A 20710-nucleotide genomic window follows, 5' to 3' on the forward strand; every position below is an offset into this window, starting at 1 on the left:
CCTGCGGCTATGGAACCCTGACCTGTTCACCGGACGTGCTACCTGTCCCAGACCTGCTGTTTTCAACTTTCTAGAGACAGCAGGTGCGGTAGAGATACTCTCAATGATCAGCTATGAAAAGCCAACTGACATTTACTCCTGAGGTGCTGACTTGTTGCACCCTCGACAACTACTGTGATTGTTATTATTTGACCCTGCTGGTCATTTATGAACATTTGAACATCTTGGCCATGTTCTGTTATAATCTCCACCCAGCACAGCCAGCAGAGGACTGGGCACCCCTCATAGCCTGGTTCCTCTCTAGGTTTCTTCCTAGGTTTTGGCCTTTCTAGGGAGTTTTTCCTAGCCACCGTGCTTCTACACCTGTTTTGGGGTTTTAGGCTGGGTTTCTGTACAGCACTTTGATATATCAGCTGATGTAAGAAGGGCTATATAACTAAATTTGTTTTGATATAGCCTGTTTTAAAGAAATGTAATCATCGAATATTGTAAGACGTTTCATTGTCTGCTTACATGCCTCCTTTATTTATCCCATGGTTCTGACTTGGTGTACAAGGAGAATACTGTAAGAACGCCCATGTTCTGAATTCTGTTGCTGTACATTTCAAAGTGCTGAAGAAATAGCTCCATCCTAGCTCTCTCATTAATGTCTTAATCGAAATTAGGGATTGCCTCTTCTCGTCATCCCCAGGGCCTTATGCCATAGTATGTACATCTCAGTTGTCAGTAGAAACCACATTTATTTAACAAAGTCAGCCATATCAGCTATGTTTTTTTTAAAGGCAGTAAATGAGGCTGAATAAACTGTTTCGCTGCCAGACAAGGCTCCGCTGATAACCGGGTGTACCAGTGGTAAGGATTCCCTCCATTGTGCTGAAAAGAAAGCTGTGCTTTAGGGACAGCTTTATGTAGGCCCTAACAGTTTGTGGGCACCGTTTGTCACCGTTATAGTGCAATTAATGTATTGTTTAGTGTTGTGGCTTTGCTGTCATGCATCTAAAATTGTATTTTTTAGTTTCCCCCACCAATATTAACATCCTAATATCGCTACTGGCTGTGGCGATATTGAAGTTCTTGCTTTTCATATGTTGTTGTTAGCAATGGTAACTCGTGCTTTTTGACAGCACGCTTTTGACTATACGCGCCTAGCTGAGGTTCTCTGAATCTATCCAATCACCGCTCTCATGCGCTTGACCAATGACGTGGACGTATTTTGGCTGGAATACGCCGCTAGCGGAAAGGGGCGTGGCTTTGGCTAACTTCGTTTGGGGAAAGAAAGACTCATCACAAAAACAGAATATCAAAAACATTAAGGAAATTAGCTCTTTGTCAAACTAAAACAAATGTTTTAGGTCAAGTGAAGGCACGCTGATATGGATGGTAAGTCGTTTTCGACTTTTGATTTGACGAGATTGTCAACTTACTTTGATCTATGTCGTGCGTTATAACGCTAGTTAGCCGACATAAACTAGTATAAAGGAAAAGCTTGGCAGCCAGTCGATAAAATAAATGTTATGATAGCTTGCTACTAGCCTAATATTAGTTTATATTAGATTTTACCAAATATACACGTTTTATAGTTAGCTATTAAAATCTCACGGCAATGTCAGATGTCACCAGAAGCTAGACGAGTATTCAAAGATGAACGTTAAGGTTTAGACGAGTAACTTTAGCTACATGGCTATTGAAGAGATTATTTTTCTAAACTGTCTAGATGCCTAGATAGCTAGCTAACTTCCCGTTTTCATGTATTTGTAGTTAGGTGGCTAGCATTACGTGTGTTATCGCCATTGGAGTAGTGTAGAGTTTGAAATGACCAGAACGCGTTGACAACTTATACAATTCTATGATTTTGATCCAGACTCAGAGATCACTAACTAGTTACCCTCAGTCTGTCATAGTCGTCATTGCACACTGTTAGTGCAAAGTATTCCCGGCCCAATACACTGGGCTGTATCTGTGTATCACCCCTCATCTAATTTTTTTCTTTCTTTCTTTCAGACACACTCTTCCAACTGAAGGTATATAGAAAATTAGCCATTGTCTTTGTGGAGCTTAAACATAGTTAATAAACATTTTTACACTTTAAAATGTCTGCTTATACTTCTCTAACAGTTTACAGCAAAACAGCTCGAAAAACTTGCCAAAAAGGCAGAGAAAGATTCAAAATCCGAGCAAGCCAAAGTTAAAAAGGTGAGTAAAGGGAGGGCTTTCAGAGAAAGAATGTAGGCTTGAACATGGTTGTGTGTAGTAGATTTTTGTTTTCTGATGCTAAACATTTTGCTATATGGTGTGCACTGGGCTTACTGAAAGCGACCCGGGTTACGGGTATACAGGGTGTGGTATTTTTCAGTGGAGGCTGCTGAGGTGAGGACGGCTCATAATAATGGCTGGAATGGAGCAAATGGAATGGCGTCAAACACATGGAAACCATGTTTGACGTATTTGATACCATTCCACTTATTCCGCTTCAGCCATTACCACAAGCCCATCCTCCCCAATTAAGGTGCCACTATCCTCCTGTGGTATTACAGGATCAGCAGTCAGTCTATCCCAATAGCGTATAAACAACATTATTGTTGAAATTCGTGTCATTAAATAGTTAATTTAACTTAATAATTATTAGGCATACGCGTTACGTGTTCAGTTGGCGTCTGACTGGACAGGTCGAATAAAGATGTGTGCAGCACATTAACCAGCAGGTGGCAGTGGAAGATCATGGTTGAGGCTGCACCAGTCCATTACTGTCCTACGGATTTAAACAGACGACCAGGGGCCATATGTATCAAACGTCTCAGAGTAGAGATTGCTTATTTAGGATCAGTTTTGCCTTTTAGATCACAATGAATAAGATTACATGGACAGGGTGGACCTGATCCCAGATCAGTATTCCAACTGTAAGATGATTGTTACACATGCAGCCCCTGAACTTGTTTTTATAGGCAACTGAACTGACTTTTAGTGTGTATGTTCGTCTCACCAGGCTCTTCAGCAGAAGAATGTGGAAGTTGCCAGAGTATATGCAGAGAATGCCATCCGTAAGAAGAACGAGGGCCTTAATTGTCTGCGCATGGCATCCCGTGTTGATGCTGTTGCCTCCAAGGTCCAGACTGCTGTCACTATGAAAGCGGTGAGTCTATTCCCTCTGCCTAATCATAATCATATGTTAATATCATCCAATTGTGTGTCTCACATTAGTCATTGTCATATTTTTTTCTTGACCTCCAATCTCAGCCATCCTTGCTACTAGCTACTTTCATAGAGATGCACTCTCTGTCCTACCTTTGTGTGTGGCACTCCTGTGTTTTATATCCCTAGGTCACAAAGAATATGACGCAGGTCACCAAGGCACTGGACAAAGCGCTGGGTTCCATGGACCTGCAGAAGGTGTCTGCTGTTATGGACAAGTTTGAGACGCAGGTCCAGAACCTGGATGTTCACACCTCGGTGAGTGGCACAAGTTTATAGAAAATGTTCCTCATCTATACTAAACAAAAATATAAATGCAACATGCAACAATTTCAAAGATTCTACTGAGTTACGGTTCATAGAAGGAAATCAGTCAATTGAAACAAATGAATCAGGCCCTAATCTATGGGTTTCACAAATAGGCAGGTGCGCATTCATGGTGGGCCTGGTAGGGTATATGCCCACCCACTTGAGAGTCAGGTCCACCCACTGGGGTGCCAGGCCTTGCCAATCAGAATTAGTTCTTCCTCACAGAAGGGCTTTATTACAGACAGAACCCACAGGTGAAGAAGCCGGATGTGGAGGTCCTGGGCTTGTGTGGTTAGACATGGTCTGCGGTTGTGTACTCCAAACACAGAGACGCGTATAAAGCTCTCCCTCGCCCTCCATTTGATAAATCCGACCACAACTCTATCCTCCTGATTCCTGCTTACAAGCAAAAATTAAAGCAGGAAGCACCAGTGATTCGGTCTATTAAAAAAATGGTCAGATGAAGCAGATGCTAAACTACAGGACTGTTTTGCTATCACAGACTGGAACATGTTCTGGGATTCTTCTGATGACATTGAGGAATACACCACATCAGTCACTGGCTTTATCAATAAGTGCATTGAGGACGTCGTCCCCACAGTGACTGTACGTACATACCCCAACCAGAAGCCATGGATTACAGGCAACATTCGCACTGGGCTAAAGGGTAGAGCTGCCGCTTTCAAGGTGTGGGACTCGAACCCGGAAGTTAACAAGAAATCCTGCTATGCCCTGCGACGAACCATCAAACAGGCAAAGCGTCAATACAGGGCTAAGGTTGAATCCTACTACATCAGCTCCGACGCTCGTCTTATGTGGCAGGGCTTGCAAACTATTACAGACTACAAAGGGAAGCACAGCTGCAAGCTGCCCAGTGACACGAGCCTACCAGACGAGCTAAATCACTTCTATGCTCGCTTCGAGGCAAGCAACGCTGAGACAATCATGAGAGCATCAGCTGTTCCGGATGACTGTGTGATCACGCTCTCCATAGCCGACGTGAGTAAGACCTTTAAACAGGTCAACATACACAAGGCTGCGGGGCCAGACGGATTACCAGGACGTGTGCTCCGTGCATGTGCTGACCAACTGGAAGGTGTCTTCACTGACATTTTCAACATGTCCCTGATTGAGTCTTTAATACCAACATGTTTCAAGCAGCCCAAGAACACAAAGGCAACTTGCCTAAATGACTACAGACCCGTAGCACTCACGTCCGTAGGCATGAAGTGCTTTGAAAGGTTGGTAATGGCTCACATCAACAACATTATCCCAGAAACCCTAGACCCACTCTTATTTGTATACAGCCCAAACAGATCCACCGATGATGCAATCTCTATTGCACTCAACACTGCCCTTTCCCACCTAGACAAAAGGAACACTTATGTGAAAATGCTATTTATTGACTCCAACTCAGCGTTCAACAACATACTACCCTCAAAGCTCATCACTAAGCTAAGGATCCTGGGACTGAACACCTCCCTCTGCAACTGGATCCTGGACTTCCTGACCGGCCGCAACCAGGTGGTGAGGGTAGGTAGCAACACATCTGCCACGCTGATCCTCAACACTGGAGCTCCACAGGGGTGCGTGCTCAGTCCCCTCCTGTACTCCCTGTTCACCCACAACTGCATGGCCAGGCACGACTCCAACACCATCATTAAGTTTGCAGACGACACAACAGTGTCTGATCACAAACAACGACGAGACAGCCTATAGGGAGGAGGTCAGAGACCTGGCCGTGTGGTGCCAGAATAACAACCTATCCCTCAACGTAGCCAAGGCTAAGGAGATGCTTGTGGAGTACAGGAAAAAGAGGACCGAGCACGCCCCCATTCTCATCGACGGGGCTGTAGTGGAGTTCCTCGGTGTCCACATCAACAACAAACTAGAGTGATCGAAACACACCAAGACAGTCGTGAAGAGGGCACGACAAAGCCCATTCCCCCTCAGGAAACTAAAAAGATTTGGCATGGGTCCTGAGATCCTCAAAAGGTTCTACAGCTGCAACATCGAGAGCATCCGGACTGATTGCATCACTGCCTGGTACGGCAATTGCTCGGCCTCTGACCGCAAGGCACTACCTAGGGTAGTGTGTATGGCCCAGTACATCACTGGGGCTAAGCTGCCTGCCATCCAGGACCTCTACACCAGGTGGTGTCAGAGGAAGGCCCTAACAATTGTCAAAGACCCCAGCCACCCCAGTCATAGACTGTTCTCTCTACTATCGCATGGCAAGCGGTACCGGAGTGCCAAGTCTAGGACAAAAAGGCTTCTCAACCGTTTTTACCCCCAAGCCATAAGACTCCTGAACAGGTAATCGAGAGCATCCGATTTGCATTGTGTGCAACTATTGGTTAGAGCCTGTAAGTAAGCATTTCACTGTAAGGTCTACTACACCTGTTGTATTCGGCGCACGTGACAAATAAACTTTGATTTGAGGCCGGTTGGACGTACTGCAAATTCTCTAAAACAATGTTGGTGGTGGCTTATGGTAGAGAAATGAACAACAGCTCTGGTTGGCATTCCTGTAGTCAGCATGCCAACTGCACGCTCCCTCAACTTGAGACATCTGTGGCATTATGTTGTGTGGCAAAACTGCACAGTTTGGAGTGGACTTTATTGTTCCCAGCACAATGTGCGCCTGTGTAATGATCATGCTGTTTAATCAGTTTCTTAATATGCCACACCTTTCAAGTGGATGGATTATCTTGGCAAAGGATAAATGCTCACTAACAGAGATGTAAAAGATTTTGTGCAAAAAAAATTGAGAGAAGAAAGCTTTTTGTGCGTATGAAACATGGGACCAACACTTTACATGTTGCATTTAAATTTTTGTTCAGTGTACATAATGGTTGTACTCCTAATCAATTTCATGTCTTGAAGTTTTCAAGCCTCTTGTTCACGTGTCCCCTTCTTCCCTAAGACCTCTAGCTCACTCGGCCTCCTCGACCATTATCCTAGTTCACTAAACCCTTTATCTCAACATGCATTACTATACCCTTCTGGATAATTGCAGTAATTGTGAAACAACATAAACCCACTCACCTATAGGTGATGGAGGACTCTATGAGCTCGGCCACCACACTGACCACGCCCCAGGACCAGGTGGATGACCTCATCGTCCAGATAGCAGAAGAGAGTGGTCTGGAGGTGATGGACCAGCTCAGCCAGCTGCCTGCAGGAGCCACCTCATTGGGAGAGAGCTCCTCCCGCTCACAGCAGGAAAAGGAGGACCAGCTGTCTCGCAGGTACCCTAACAATGCAGCTTTCACTGGTTACTGTGGGACATTTGGCTTGTTTTCTAAATTAAGGAAATGTGTTAACAAGCTATTCTCAAATTATTTGACAGTAAAGTAGTGTAGATTCTGGCTAGATGTGTTGGTACTATGATAGATCCCTGTTTTAATTATGCATAGTGATATTCCAATGATCAACATGCACATAGACCAAAGATTTTCATATAAATCAACAATTACACTTTTATTTACATTGCAGGTTGGCTGCTTTGCGGAACTGAACATATCTCTCAACTATTTGCTAGACAGATGGAGGCTTGACAACCGCTTGGAAACAAACAGCTGGGAGCTGTGTGATTCTATCAAACTGTTCATACCGTGAGGACCTAATGAGCCTATTGATTTCCATCCTCACGTCTATTTATATACACACTCACACTGTGGTGCTGAAAATACCACCTGAGAAGGCATGGGTCTCTCTTCCCCCTCTTTCTGTCCGTCTTTCTTTTTCTGTTGCACATCTCTTTTTTTCCACCTTTCCTTTTCCCATATCAGTCTTTCCATCTCTCACTCATTGTCTTATATTAATTAGGGATCCCTCAAATCAAAATAAAGTGTTATTTGTCACACACTTCGTAAAATAACAGGTGTAGACTAACAGTGAAATGCTTACTTACGGGCCCTTCCCAACAATGCAGAGAGAAAAAAATATCCCCTTTGGTTAGTTGTACTTGTGAATTTCAGTACATTGTCACATGACATATTTTTGGATGTATATTTGAATTGTGAGGGTTTTCCTGAGAACATGAAGAGTTTTGCAAAATGTCTAAATAGTATATTGGAAAAAGGTGTTTTAAAACAGACACATTTGTGTAATATATGGAAGCTTGGACCCCCAAAAGTTATTTATCTGGATTTTGCCTATCAGATAAGATTAAATGAATATACATAGAATGAATAGAACGGACAAATCATTGATTTGAATGGAGACTATTATTTAGAGTGCTCTGATGTTTCCCAGTTTGCACTCTGTTCAGCACTAAACCACAGACATCTCTTGACACACTGTATTGACAACACTAACAAACAAAATTAAGACACACTATTGTCTACTGCTTTTTCCCAACTCTTAAAAGAAATAATCCTCTGACTTAATGTCATTATTTCTGTATAGAGGGAGGACAATTCTCAGTCATATTTTTTGTTTTCCTGATTATTTCTGTTAAAATATATTGCTAATTCATGCCTATGTTATTTTGCTTTGAATATGTTTGCCTTATTGGGATGCAGGTATATGCATAGGTCTTCTCCTCAGTGCCTGGATGTATCTAGTTAGACATATAGTGATTGATCCTATGTAAGGTTTTAATATCGACGTTTTGAGACTAGAAGGTTCTATCTGCCAAAATAATATTCTGAGATAATTGGCTTTACAGTTCCGAACCCTCATTGGTTTGAGATGTTAACAATTTTTATCTTGTATTCTTTTGAATTTAACACCATGAATTGGGGTATTTAGAGTACTATATAGGTAGAGAACATTGAACCGAACAAGGCTATGTCAATAACAACATTTTGACAAGTGCAGATAGAACCTTATAGTCCCGAACTCTTGAATTATGTTGCCATATAACAAGGATGTCCCCTTTCTGTCCACATCACATACAAACCAGAGATTTGGCTTCTGTAGCTAAGACATTTTGGGAATACATTCCTTTCTTTTATTTTACATGGGAATGGTTATTAATACTCTTAGTTATGCAGGTTTTGCAGTATTTTGGTATATTTAGCCATCTGATATGAACATTTTGTCATTTCAACACTCAGGAAATGACAGCAGCATATGGCACCACAAGCAAACTGATAGACTTCTGGATTGTCCTATGGTTGCAGCATTTGTAACCAGGAAACCATGTAACCACGACATGAGTTCAACCATCAGACTGTGGGTGCTGTTTCAACACATCCTCAAATGCATGTTTTACTCTTTGCCAAAATAAGCTCACATACTGAAGAGTTCATGCTGTTAAAAAATGATCTGTGATGCTGTGAACATTTCTCTGCAGTACTGCTTCACACAATTATTTTGCTTCCTTTTCTGTGTGGAGTGATGGTCATTATTATTAGCCTTTCAGATTATATAACATGCTTGCCGTCAGTAAAGATTGTTTGTGTTATGCATTCATCTGGTGTAAACAGGTCATGTTGTAGGTAACTGTTGATGTCAGAGAGACAGACTCCTTATACTGTACATGCCTACTGTACAGCTTCAAAGTAAACCTCATTTCTCCCCATGGTCATTCTGAAACAAGGGTCTAAATTGTCTACAGTACAATGGCTTCAGAAAGTATTCATACCCCTTGACTTATTCCACGCTTTGTTGTGTTACAGCCTGAATCCACTCAGGAACATTCAATGTCGTCTTGGTAAGCAACTAAGGTGTATATTTGGCCTTGTGTTTTAGGTTATTGTCCTGCTGAAAGGTGAATTTGTCTCCCAGTGTCTGTTGGAAAGCAGACTGAACCAGGTTTTCCTCTAGGATTTTGCCTGTGCTTAGCTCTCCTGTTTCTTTTTAGTCCTTGCCGATGACAAGCATATCCATAACATGATGCAGCCACCACCATGCTTGAAAATAGGGAGAGTGGTACTCAGTGATGTGTTGGATTTGCCCCAAACATAACACTTTTTGTTCAGGACATAGTGAATTTCTTTGCCACATTTTTTTTGCAGTTTTACATTAGTGCCTTATAGCAAACAGGATGCATGTTTTGGAATATTTGTATTCTGTACAGGCTTCCTTCTTTTCACTTTATCAATTAGGTTAGTATTGTGGAGTAACTAAAATGTTGTTGATCCATCCTCAGTTTTCTCCTATCACAGCCATTAAACTCTAACTGTTTTAAAGTCACCATTGGCCTCATGGTGAAATCCCTGAGTGGTTTCCTTCCTCTCCGGCAACTGAGTTAGGAAGGATGCCTGTATCTTTGTAGTGATACACCATGTAAATTGTAATTAATAACTTCACCATGCTCTAAGAGAAATTCGATGTCTGCTTATTTTTATATTGACCCATCCACCAATAGGTGCCCTTATTTGTGGGGCATTTGAAAACCTCTCTGGTCTTTTGAGGTTGAATCTGTTTGAATTCATTGCTCGACTCAGGGACATTAACGATAATTATGTGTGGAGTACAGAGATGAGGTAGTCATTCAAAAATCATGTTAAACATTATTATTGCACACAGAGTGAGTCCCTGCAACTTCCTATGTGACTTGTTAAGCACATTTTTACTCCTGAACTTATTTAGGCTTGCCATAAAAGGGTCTGAATACTTATTGACTCAAGACATTTCAGCTTTTCATTTCTAATTGAATTGTAAACAATTATACTTTTGACATTATGGGGTATTGTGTGTAGGTCAATGACAAATTTAATCAATTTTAAATTCAGGCTGTAAAACAATAAAATGTGGGAAAAGTAAAGGGATTGAATACTTTCTGAAGGCACTAGGTGTGGATGGAATCTTAACAGGGGCTTTTTTCCTGTGTCTTTTGTGAGGTATATTATCTGCCCTGTGGCTCTTAATAACTGTCACTCTGCAAAATGTCTGGAGAGCTCTCCAGTTCAGCAGGTTGTTGGCTTAAATGCTCTCACAGAAGACCAGACCTCTCCCTTTTTTTCTTGAAACCTCTGAGTCATGAGTCAAAGTAGGCCACGTACTGCACAATAGATAGCTGCACTCTTATCAATACAATGAAAGTGGCTACACTCACTATCTATGATCGATTGAATAGCTTTCTCAGAAAAATTACTGACTGGACTCACTTAACCTATTAAAAAGTCAGGTAAGACACTTCATGCTATGAATCCATTCATCTTATGTGATGTGCCCTTGCTGTTCAGAGAGCACAGGAGTTCCCTTACATCGTACAAATGGTGGTATCAAATTTCACAATTGCATTCGTTGTGTACGAACGTCCCATCAGCAATACTTAGCAGCGAACTGGATACCGTGCAATGTGTGTGTTCATGGTCACTATGTTTTTGCTCAGTGATCAAAGATGCAGCGGTCCAAAGATCAAGAGAATTTGATAGAGAAACATGTTGTTCCTGTAGTGGCTCATCAAGCTTCCGTTGCAGCATGGTCTCATGGACTAGACAAGTTCCTCCATAGATAAAACCATAAAGGTTACAAAATCTCAAGATGCTTACTACGTTCAACCTAGATTTTCTATAGCACACAGAGGATGTGTTATGCTAGAGCTTACCAGACATCAAATATCTGGTACTAGAACAGACTAGCTTGAACACCTTAAATCCACCCTTCTGCTCGACAAACACACCAGGTGCTCCCCCTCTCACACACTACGCTGAACAAAAATATAAACGCAACATGTAAAGTTTTAGTCCCATGTTTTATGAGCTGGAATAAAATATTCCAGAAATGTTCCATTATGTAGAAGAAGCTTATTTCTCTCAAATTTTGTGCACACATTCTTTTACATCTCTGTTAGTGAGCATTTCTCCTTTGCCAAGAAAATCCATCCACCTGACAGATTAAACAGCATGATCATTACACAGGTGCACCATTACACATTGTGCTGGGAATAATAAAAGGCCACTCTAAAATGTGCAGTTTTGTCACACAACACAGTGCCACAGATGTCTAACGTTTTGAGGGAGTGTGCAATTGGCATACTGACTGCAGGAATGACCACCAGAGCTGTTGCCAGATAATTGAATGTTCATTTCTCTACCGTAAGCCGCCTCTAACATTGTTTTAGAGAATTTGGCAGTACGTCCAACCGGCCTCATAACCGCAGACCACGTGTATGGCGTTGTGTGGGTGAGCAGTTTGCTGATGTCAACTTAGTGAACAGTGTCCCATGGTGTGCACCATGGTGGTGGGGTTATGGTATGAGCAGGCATAAGCTACGGACAACGAACACAATTGTATTTGTTGATGGCAATTTGAATGCATAGAGATACCGTGACGAGATCCTGAGGCCCATTGTCTTGCCATTCATCCGCCGCCGTCATGACAATGCATGGCCCCATGTCGCAAGAATCTGTACACAATTCCCTGGAAGCTGAAAATGTCTCAGTTCTGGATTGCATACACACCAGAACATTGAGCATGTTTGGGATGCTCTGGATCGACGTGTACGGCAGCGTGTGGTCACGCCAGATACTGACTGGTTTCTGATCCACGCCCCTACTTAAATTTTTTTTTAAATTAAGTATCTGTGAACAGCAGATGCATATCTGTATTTTCAGTCATGTAAAATCCATAGATTAGGGCCTAATTAATATATTTCAATTGACTGATTTCTTTATACGAACTGTAACTCAGTAAAATATTTGAAATTGTTGCGTATTTTTGTTCAGTATAAGAAAACAAGCCCCCCTGCCCTGCTTAAATGCATTATTTATTGCATAAATCGCGTGTGTGTGTGTGATGCCACCCTTACAAAAAAGATTGCAGTAATTTTGAAGTCTAACTACAGTTACAGTGCAGTATAATTCAGCAATTACTGCTTCCAAAATACCACAGTCGACTGTAGTTACTGCACTTTTACAGCAGTTTCAAAACTGCAATCTTTTTTTGCAAGGGCAGAATAACTAAATAAAGGAAAATACCTCCAGCCACAATGAACTGCAGTTTATATGTTTTGGACTATGTTAATCTTACTCCACCATTTTCCTTTAGTCAACATAACATGACCACAGCATTTTGCAGTGGGTCCTCCCCCATAAATAAACGGTGTATCCTCTATGATGCTGAGAATGCAGCCCACGCATGGAAGAAAGAACACCCCCGCAATTAGATTTTTCTCAAGTGACGTTGGTGCTTATTTTGGTAAGGGACCTAGAGAGTTAACGCAACAACAAAAAAGAGCGTTAACGCTAGGGGCTTCTCTGATTGGATTAAAATAAGTCTTAGCGAGTGAGTGAAATAAGAGAAGAAATCAGGGGGAAACGGCGGTGGTGACAGTTGGTATCAAGCAGAGACAATAAAAACCGGAACGCGAGGCGACGATTCGCCGAGGCATATGTTTCTTTTTAGCACGAAAAAATGAGTCGTGAATCTTCTGATATCGGTCAAATATGACAGCATTTTTTATTTTTTTTATTTAAGCAGCGTTCAAGTCGGATGGGGCGGGGTGATGTTTAAATTCCGGTAGAAAGAGAGCAAGAACACGGGTGAAGCTAAATGGGTACCAGAAGGAATGTAGACCCCGCTACCTACGTAGCTATTGTATCAGGGGATCTGAGAAGTTTTTATCGCGTTCTGTAAAAGGAAGGTGGTTTAAGACGGACTGGGGAGGTCGCAGGCTGGGGAGCAGCGTGTATTTGCGGCGCACCTAACAATGAGGACGCTATTTGGATTCTGTTGTCTCTTCTTGATAACGAGAGGAACAGATCCGCCAACGGAGGGCAGGTCCCTGACAGACAACAACAACATGAACGTGACGGCCGACAGTAACAGAAGGTATATACAAATCGGGGACGGGACCTCCCAAGAATTTGAGTTTCCCGAAAACACTAAGGGCGTGATTGTAATCTCCAGTCAATACCGAAGCGCCGTAAGTACGAAGGGCCGCGAGAGCTGGAAGCAGACGGTCAATGTAAGCTCCTTGGACTCGGAGGTTCTTTCCATCCTGAATGTAAGTGACAGTCATGCGGGGCCCGTGAAGAGTTTCATTATCAGCATAAGGTCTGGGTTGCCGGGTCGGGCACAACTGCTCATCCAGCTATTGGAGTTGGACCAGGATTCTTTCCCTGTTGTAATTGAAGAAAGGACAGATTACTGCATCAGGGTGGCGCCTGGCAGGGATGACCCAGCTGCCCGGCTCATACAGTCAGGCGTGCTGTCCCACTTTTCTGAAAACCCTGTCCTATTTGCCTTGCTGCCGCTCATCTTCATCAACAAGTGTGCCTTCGGGTGCAAGGTAGAGGTAGAGGTGCTGAGGGGTCTCCTGCGGAAGCCTGTGCCTCTCCTCTTGGGGGTTGCAGGGCAGTTCCTGGTCATGCCACTGTACGCTTATGGTCTGTCCAGGCTGGGCTCCCTGCCAAAGGCCCTCTCCCTGGGCCTGGTCATCACATGCTCTGCCCCGGGCGGCGGCGGAGGCTACCTCTACAGCCTGCTACTGGGCGGGGACGTCACCCTGGCCATCTCCATGACCCTGGTGTCCACAGTTGTAGCTGCAGCAGCCATGCCCCTGTCCTCTGCCCTGTACGGCAGGCTACTGGGTGTCCACGCTGCCCTCCACGTGCCCTTTATCAAGATCCTGGGCACCCTTCTCTTCATTGCCATCCCCATCTCCCTGGGCATGCTGGTGAAGCTACGTCTGCCCAAACTGACCCGTGTACTGCTTGCACTGATCCGGCCCTTCAGCTTCGTGCTCATCGTGGGTGGCATCTTCATGGCCTACCAGATGGGGGCGTCTATCCTGGCCAACGTGAGACCTCAGATAGTGGTCGCGGGGGTGACCGTGCCCCTGTTTGGGCTGCTGCTAGGGTTTGGGATGGGGAAGCTGGCAGGACTAGCAGTGCCACAGAGGAAGACGGTCAGTATTGAGGTGGGGGTGCAGAACAGCCTCCTGGCGCTGGCGGTTATGCAGCTGTCGTTCCGGCGGGCGGAGGCTGACTTTGCGTCCCAAGCGCCCTTCATAGTGGCGCTCAGCAGCACCTCTGAGATGCTCCTCATCGTCCTCGGTCACTTTGCCCATCGGAAGTTCTGTACCCCCACCACCCGGACTGAAACCTGATTGTAGACAGAGTTTCTGTTCTAAACCAAACCTGTGGAGGTCCCAGAGTGTTGGCTACAAATCACACACAACAATATGAAAACAATCATTGACATTGACACTGTGTACACAGGACAGCGAATGGACATTTAAAAAAAAAATTATAATCTTGAAACCAAAGGCCTTTTCCCCGCTAACCCCCTTTTTTTCTTATTTTTTTTATGAGATTGTACTGAAGAGTACCTCATGTAAATAGGCCGAAGAAGAGAAATACCTATAAAAGAAAATATATTTTTCTATAAAACATTTTTTGTAATTGAAATTATTGATTTGTATCATGTTTACAAGAGGTTTATGTGTCAAAGGAATGGGAATGGTTTTGAAAACTGATTGTTTGTCGGATGGAAATGTGTGGTGTTTGAAAAGTACTGTTACAAATGTTTTTGTTCTGGATTCAAAGATGGTTTTCTAGGAGTCCATGTACTTTATAAAGAGGAGACATAATAAAAGCATTCATAAAAGCAGTCTTGAGTTTGTCCAAGGAGGATCTTTATTTAAAGAAGGAATCTTAACACTGAGACGTACTAAAGTAAAGATTGTGCTGCAGCACAGCTGAGCAATATAGCCAGTACCTTTGTTTCTGAGGGTGTTTCCGTGACAATATTTGCCTGTGCATAATATTTGTGGACTGATTAACAGGTTTCTTTGTGTGTGCCAATGTGAGGACATTTGCATGTCTCTTTGCATTGTGTATTTGCATTTGTGTTAAAACAATCTCATAACACATCTATGTTTGCATGTTATGTGGTTACCTTTTTTAAGGTCTAATGTTTCTAAGCCTTTTTACTCCTGAAATAGAAGTTGTAGTTTTCAATATATTTTTTTGTGTAGTTCATAGGTCTTTGTGTGAGAGGGCATGTTATGACTGGAATGAACGTGATTTTCGGCAGGTGTTGGACTTGAAATATGCTCATACAGTCATAATAGCTGCCTACAGTGCTTTCGGAAAGTATTCAGACCCCTTGACTTTTCACCATTTTGTTACGTTACGGCTTTATTCTAAAATGGATAAAACAATTTTAAAAACTCAGCAATCTACACACAATACCCCATAATGACAAAGCAAAAACAGGTTTTTAGAAAATGTTGCTAATTTATTAAAATTCCAAAACAGGAATTCTTTATTTACATAAGTATGCAGACCCTTTGCTATGAGACTCAAAATTGAGCTCAGGTACATCCTGTTTCCATTGATCATCCTTGAGATGTTTCTACAACTTGATTGGAGTCCAGCTGGGGTAAATTAAATTGATTGGATATGATTTGGAAAGGCACACAACTGTCTATATAAGGTCCCACAGTTGACAGTGTATGTCAGAGTAAAAACCAAGCCATGAGGTCGAAGGAATTGTCCATAGAGCTTCGAAACAGGATTGTGTTGAGGCACAGATCTGGGGAAGGGTACAAAAAATGTCTGCAAGATTGAAGGTCCCCCAAGAACACAGTGTCCTCCATCATTCTTAAATGGAAGAAGGTCGGAACCACCAATACTCTTCCTAGAGCTGGCTGCCCATGCCAAACTTAGCAATTGGGGGAGAAGGGCCTTGGTCAGGGAGGTGACCAAGAACCTGATGGTCACTCTGCACTCTGACAAACCTCCAGAGTTCCTCTGTGGAGATGGGAGAACCTTCCAGAAGGACAACCATCTCTGCAGCACTCCACCAATCAGGCCTTTATGGCAGTGTGACCAGACAGAAGCCACTCCTCAGTAAAAGGCACATGACAGCCCACTTGGAGTTTGCCAAAAGGCACCTGAAGACTCTCAGATCATAAGAAACAAGATTCTCTGGTGTGATAAAACCAAGATTGAACTCTTTGGCCTGAATGCTAAGCGTTATGTCTGGAGGAAACCTGGCACCATCCCTACGTTCAAGCATGGTGGTGACTGCATCATGCTGTGGGGATGTTTTTCAGCGGCAGGGACTGGGAGACTAGTCAGGATCGAGGGAAAGATGAATGGAGCAAAGTACAGAGAGGTCCTTGATGAAAACCTGCTCCAAGAGTGCTCAGGACCTCAGACTGGGGTGAAGGTTAACCTTCCAACAGGACAATGACCCTAAGCACACAGCCAAGACAATGCAGGAGTGACTTCAGGACAAGTCTCTGAATGTCCTTGAGTGGCCCAGCCAGAGCCCGGACTTGAAGCCGATCGAACATCTTTGGAGAGACCTGAAAATAGCTGTGCAGCCACACTTCCCATCCAACCTGACAGAGCTTGAGAGGATCTGCAGAGAAGAATGGGAGAAACTCTCCAAATACAGGGGTGCTAAGCATGTAGCGTCATCCCCAAGAAGACTCGAGGATGTAATCGCTGCCAAAGGTGCTTCAGCAAAGTACTGAGTAAAGGACCTGAATACTTATGTGATATTTGAGTTTTTTTTTTTTACAAAAATTTCTCAAAACCAGTTTTTGATTTGCCATTATGGGGTATTATGTGTAAAGTGAAGGGGGGGAAAACAATTGATTCCATTTTAGAAAAGGCTATAACACAGATTTTGGAAAAATAATTAAATTCATAGTACACAATTGCAGCAGTTTTCTGTTGTCTGAATTCTTTCCGAATGCACTGTATGTATTCATTTTCTGGCAAAAGCTAAACTGACACCTTAGGGGAGTGAACATTTTGTAAAATGCATTTTTGTAAGTGTTATTCCCTTTTACACCACTCAAGTATTTTAATTACTGTGTTTCTCTGCGCATTTGTAGTGGGAAATGGCATTGGAGCTTGGTTTTGGCACAAGACGTGGGAGCTCAGGAAAGTAGCATGTATGCTGAAGTCTATGGGCTGAACTCCGTTGTTTGAAGGGGCTTTGTCAATATTCGCAGTGGGTAGCCACTGTATTTTGTTTTCCTGTAAATGAGACGTGATAGTTAAAACCGTAAATGAAGATATAACTCAACTACCCCCAAAATCCTTAACTGTTTCCTTATTCCTGTCAATTATTGACACTTTTCTATTGGAAAACAGGTAGGGGTTTATGGGTAAAGTTGTATTTTGGGAAACAATAGTAAAATCCTAGAATATTTTTGAGGCAAGTCCATCTTGTGTTTCCATTACAAATTGCCATATACTGAAAACCTGTTTTGTTTTCCAATCGCAACTAACCCTAATCTAAAACGAATGGATTAACACACATTGAAGCCGTTGGAAAATGTTTACATGACTCTGCTTACATTGTGTTCTGGACCCTCCTGTACAGTGTCATAAGCCTTGCATATCAATAACACTCAGATGCACAACATATTGTCCATTTAATTAATATACCTGCTGTTAGACCTATTTTTAGGCAAAGGTATTTTAAGGATTTGAAGCTTTGCATGAAAATTATGTAAATTCACATGGTGAGTTATAATCATGCCACTACCAATGGGAGTCATCATTTTCTCAATGCATGTCTCTTTCCCTCTCTCAATGCCACGCATCCCCTGTCTGTAATTTCAATGAAAGGCTCTACAGCTGCTCAGCCTCACTTGCAATGGTAATTTGACCTTTGATAACCACAGATTTCAGCCCATGCATTCCACCTCGTATTCTGCTGCACAGAGACAGACGGAGACATAGGGCCTAAACTATTTCACAGATACACACTATATACTCTAATTTACCTGGTATGATATTTCTCTTCTTGGTGCTACAGAGCCATGAGGTTACCATATGAGCTGTGTGGTTTGTAAAATCCTACGCAAACTAAGCAAAGTGCCTCTTTGTAAGTTGTACTTTGAGGAAATGCCTAAAGTGTCACTTCCATTAGAGAAATGGGTGAAAGTACCTGCTGTGGGTGCAAGGACAGTGTCACGTCCACTTGAGCGACAGCTCAGATTGTTTCTCCCAGGTAACAGTGTCCGCTGTACTTTACAGGTTGACAGGTGATTTCCTGACACTGTTCCAGCAACTGCAGTATTTACACTTCCTATGCTGTGGTTTAGTGTCACAATAGGAAAAAAAACACTTAAATATTCATGAGACAGATGGGATTACATTTTAATGAGTTGTTTTCACCTTCTATGAACAGGTTTCTTGCCGCAGTGCCAGGGTGTCCAGGAAAACATGGGTGGAATTCACAGGAAATCCTCAAAAATATTCTCATTCATGTGTGCTTGTATCTCCAGTATGCCTATTCACTGGAACGACAAACAAAGGAAGACTGTCTGAAGGGCATACAATTCTCTCATCTTACGTTCAAACTTTTGCATATGAGCCATTCTCACACAAAATAGAGATAGATACAATTATGAATCAGGACTAGTCTCATCTGGTCCATCGACGGTATGGATGGATAGCTCATAGTCATAGCTGTACTGAAATTGCCTTCAAGTCGATGTTCTTGCAGCATTGGTGCTGTCAGGAACAACTTAACAGAGGAACATTCTGTTCAGTGACTAAAGAATGTGTCTGTTTAGAGTAATAAACTGTAGTACCTCACATTACTGCTGTCGCAGACATTTTCATCATCCCAGTGACAGTGTAGCTCTAATGGACTAGCTGGTGCCATTTACCTTCAATGGATCGATCAGCAAGATAGACAGAGACTGAAATGTTAGCCTTGCCAACCCTGATAATACATTGATCTGTTTGTCCCATGTCCTGTCTGAGGAGATTGATCTTTAGATGGTCATTAAAATTGCCTCTGTTCATTGTGTTAAGATTCATTTAATCAAAATAATTTGCTATTAGTTTGATTTCATAAAATACTTTTGGATGGATACATGTAGGATCGGTGCGGTTGGAGGGAATTTATTTTCGTGTTAATACTGAATGTATTATTAATTATTAAACTTTATGCATTTCTTACTGTATTTTTTTATTTTGAGTGGCAGCCTACAGGTTTTGTGAACTTATAATGTGAAATGGAAATGTACCTGTAACATTATCCATTTTCCCATTATTTTCTGCAGATCCTCTCAAGCTCTGTCAGGTTGGATGTTGAGCGTCACTGCACAGCTATTTTCAGGTCTCTCCAGAGATGTTCGATCGGCTTCAAGTCCGGGCTCTGGCTGGGCCACTCAAGGACATTCAGAGACTTGTCCTGAAGCCACTCCTGCATTGTCTTGACTGTGTTTATGGTCGTTGTCCTGTTGGAAGGTGAACCTTCACCCCAGTCTGAGGTCCTGAGTGCTCTGGAGCAGGTTTTCATCAAGGCTCTCTCTGTACTTTGCACCGTTCATCTTTCCCTCAATCCTGACCAATTTCCCAGTCTCCGCCACTGAAAAACATCCCCACAGCATGATGCTGCCACCACCATGATTCACCGTAGGGATGGTGCCTGATTTTCTCCAGACGTGACGCTTGGCATTCAGGCCAAAGAGTTCAATATTGGTTTCATCAGACCAGAGAATCTTGTTTCTCATGGTCTAAGAGTCCTTTAGGTGCCTTTTGGCAAACTACAAGTGCGCTGTCATGTGTCTTTTACTGAGGAGTGGCTTCCGTCTGGCCACTCTACCATAAAGGCCTGATTTGGTTGAGTGCTGCGGAGATGGTTGTCCCTCTGGAAGGTTCTCCCATCTCCACAGAGGAACTCTGAAGCTCTGTCAGAGTGACCATCAGGTTCTTGGTCACCTCCCTGACCAAGGCCCTTCTCTCCCGATTGCTCAGTTTGGCTGGGCGGCCAGCTCTAGGAAGAGTCTTGGTAGTTCCAAACTTCTTCCATTTAAGAATGATGGAGTTCTTGGGGACCTTTAATGCAGCAAAATTGTTTTTGGTACCCTTCCCCAGATCTGTGCCTCAACACAATCCTGTATCTGAGCTCTACGGACGATTCCTTCAACCTCATGGCTGGGTTTTTGCTCTGACATGCACTGTCAACTGTCAGACCTTATATAGACAGGTGTGTGCCTTTCCAAATAATTTCCAATCAATTGAATTTACTACAGGTGAATTCTAATCAAGTTGTAGAAATATCTCAAGGATGATCAATGGAAACAGGATGCACCTGAGCTCAATTTTGAGTCACATAGCAAAGGGTCTGAATATTTATGTAAATAAGGTATTTTGTTTTTTATTGTTAATACATTAGCAAACATTTCTAAAAACCTGTTTTCACTTTGTCATCATGGGGTATTGTGTGTAGATTGAGGTAAAAAAATTATGTAATCAATTTTAGAATAAGGCTGTAACGTAACAAATTGTGGAAAAAGGGAAGAGGTCTGAATACTTTCTAAATA

General features: G+C 42.7%; 2 protein-coding genes across 2 annotated transcripts; both read left to right on the plus strand.

The window, feature by feature from the left end:
* Positions 1-1224: 1224 nt before the first annotated feature.
* On the plus strand, positions 1225-9033 carry LOC120053855 (charged multivesicular body protein 1a). The gene is made up of 7 exons (XM_039001123.1): positions 1225-1380; positions 2002-2021; positions 2116-2193; positions 2984-3130; positions 3319-3447; positions 6553-6749; positions 6997-9033. Exons 1-7 carry the CDS (start codon positions 1374-1376, stop codon positions 7016-7018), a joined length of 600 nt encoding a protein of 199 aa, XP_038857051.1. The 5' UTR covers positions 1225-1373; the 3' UTR covers positions 7019-9033.
* A 3692-nt stretch (positions 9034-12725) lies between these two features.
* Positions 12726-15012, plus strand: LOC120053429 (P3 protein-like). Its single transcript, XM_039000556.1, has one exon. It carries the CDS (start codon positions 13109-13111, stop codon positions 14507-14509), a length of 1401 nt encoding a protein of 466 aa, XP_038856484.1. The 5' UTR covers positions 12726-13108; the 3' UTR covers positions 14510-15012.
* Positions 15013-20710: the final 5698 nt, after the last annotated feature.

Source organism: Salvelinus namaycush, chromosome 9 (assembly GCF_016432855.1).
Source record: "Salvelinus namaycush isolate Seneca chromosome 9, SaNama_1.0, whole genome shotgun sequence".
In the NCBI taxonomy this organism is placed as follows: Eukaryota; Metazoa; Chordata; class Actinopteri; order Salmoniformes; family Salmonidae; genus Salvelinus; species Salvelinus namaycush.

Bases quoted from the DNA above. Each gene is read 5' to 3' on its own strand.
- LOC120053855 (XM_039001123.1), top strand. The intron at 2,022-2,115 runs GTATATAGAAAA...CTTCTCTAACAG, and splicing joins ACACACTCTTCCAACTGAAG to TTTACAGCAAAACAGCTCGA. The intron at 3,448-6,552 runs GTGAGTGGCACA...ACTCACCTATAG, and splicing joins ACCTGGATGTTCACACCTCG to GTGATGGAGGACTCTATGAG.
- LOC120053429 (XM_039000556.1), top strand. From the start codon at position 13,109: ATGAGGACGCTATTTGGATTCTGTTGTCTCTTCTTGATAACGAGAGGA.